The 1,372-nt window shown below is 38.9% G+C and overlaps 1 protein-coding gene across 1 annotated transcript; it reads left to right on the top strand.

Moving 5' to 3' along the window:
• Positions 1 to 4: 4 nt before the first annotated feature.
• Positions 5 to 1,369, top strand: CSUI_010749 (leucine rich repeat-containing protein; the record flags this gene model as incomplete). The annotated part of the gene is made up of 1 exon (XM_068070850.1): positions 5 to 1,369. A coding segment is annotated over one exon (474 nt), but the record flags the coding sequence as incomplete, so codon positions are not given.
• Positions 1,370 to 1,372: the final 3 nt, after the last annotated feature.

Here is a 1,372-nt window from a genome sequence, read left to right as displayed (position 1 = left end):
CGTTCTTGCTTTTCTTTCAAAGTTGAGATATCTGGACTATCAATTGATCGATGGCAAGAAGATCCAGGCCGCTCAAGAATCAGTCCAACCCGAAGAGCTTACAGAAATGAAGAAAGAAGAAGCGAATGCAATGATGGAACANNTCCTCACAAATACTTTCTGAAAGAACTCACGGAGAACTTCTGTGAATTTCTGCATGATCTACCACACAAATTCTTCTCCGATACACTTGTCCCTCTACCTGTCACCATTCTGAAAGACTTCCCTCTTCTCAAAGAGACCTTTCTCGAGAAATTCGACTGGCTTGCCTCCAACATAAGGTCAGATCAAAAAGGAAAAGAAAGAGAGAAACTATCAAAGCACAAACAAAGAAAGAAGAGAAGTGAGCAAAAGAAGGAAAGAAAGAAAGAGGAGAGAAAGAGAAGGAGGAGGAGATGGACGAGAAAGAAAGAGTCTGGGGCGATGGAAGATGTGTGGTGATGCCGATGATAGATACGGTTGAGGTGTATGTACACCCGAGAGAGCTGATGCTTTCTAGTCTTGAGTCTTCACACATGCACACGCAATCTGTCCATTTGTCATCATGAAAGAGGTAGATGTCTATGTAGTCATTCTCCTCTTTACCAAAATAGATAGATAAGCCTCTCAAGACTTGATACATTAAAAGAAAGGCAAGAGGATGGCTCTTCTTCTCCCACATAGCCTTTCTCTCTTTTCTCTTCTTCAAGTCTCTCTTTACTCTTCTCTCTACACCTAGATAGATACCTATACATATACACACCTCTATCCTTTCAAAAGTCCACTCACATATATACATATGCATGTATATATATATAGAGAGAGAGACAGATATTTATATATATATAGATAGGTAGGTGCACATGTATCGTCTACTTCTTTTTCTTGAGTTTTATCTTCCCCATTGTCTCTACCTTATCCATAATTCCTACTGCACAGATGGAAAGCTGATCTAAAGGCCTCTGCTCCTTTCTCGACACTTGTACACATATATCTCTATATATCCTGGGATATGAATATATAGATAGGTAGAGGTACAAAACACATATAGATACATCTTTCGTCTATGTCTGGTCAGGGCGTGACTGATATATCTGTATGTACATCTGTATGTGTGACTATATGTATATATATATATATATGTATGTGTGTCTAAGTGTGTATGACTACGTATGTATGACTATGTAAGTATGTGTATGTATGTATGTCTATGTCTGTATGACTGTGTATGTGTATATGTCTAGACAGACATTCGACCATCAGAATAGGAGGCGAAGGAGGAAAATTGAGGCTTATGAAGAAGCAAATCAAAAGGCCATTCTCGAGTGTGAAATAGAGACGCGAGATCTTATCA

The sequence above is a fragment of the Cystoisospora suis genome (assembly GCF_002600585.1).
Source record: "Cystoisospora suis strain Wien I chromosome Unknown contig_8195, whole genome shotgun sequence".
In the NCBI taxonomy this organism is placed as follows: domain Eukaryota; phylum Apicomplexa; class Conoidasida; order Eucoccidiorida; family Sarcocystidae; genus Cystoisospora; species Cystoisospora suis.
Note: the sequence above shows the minus strand (reverse complement) of the source record. Positions and strands in the feature narration are given on the sequence as shown.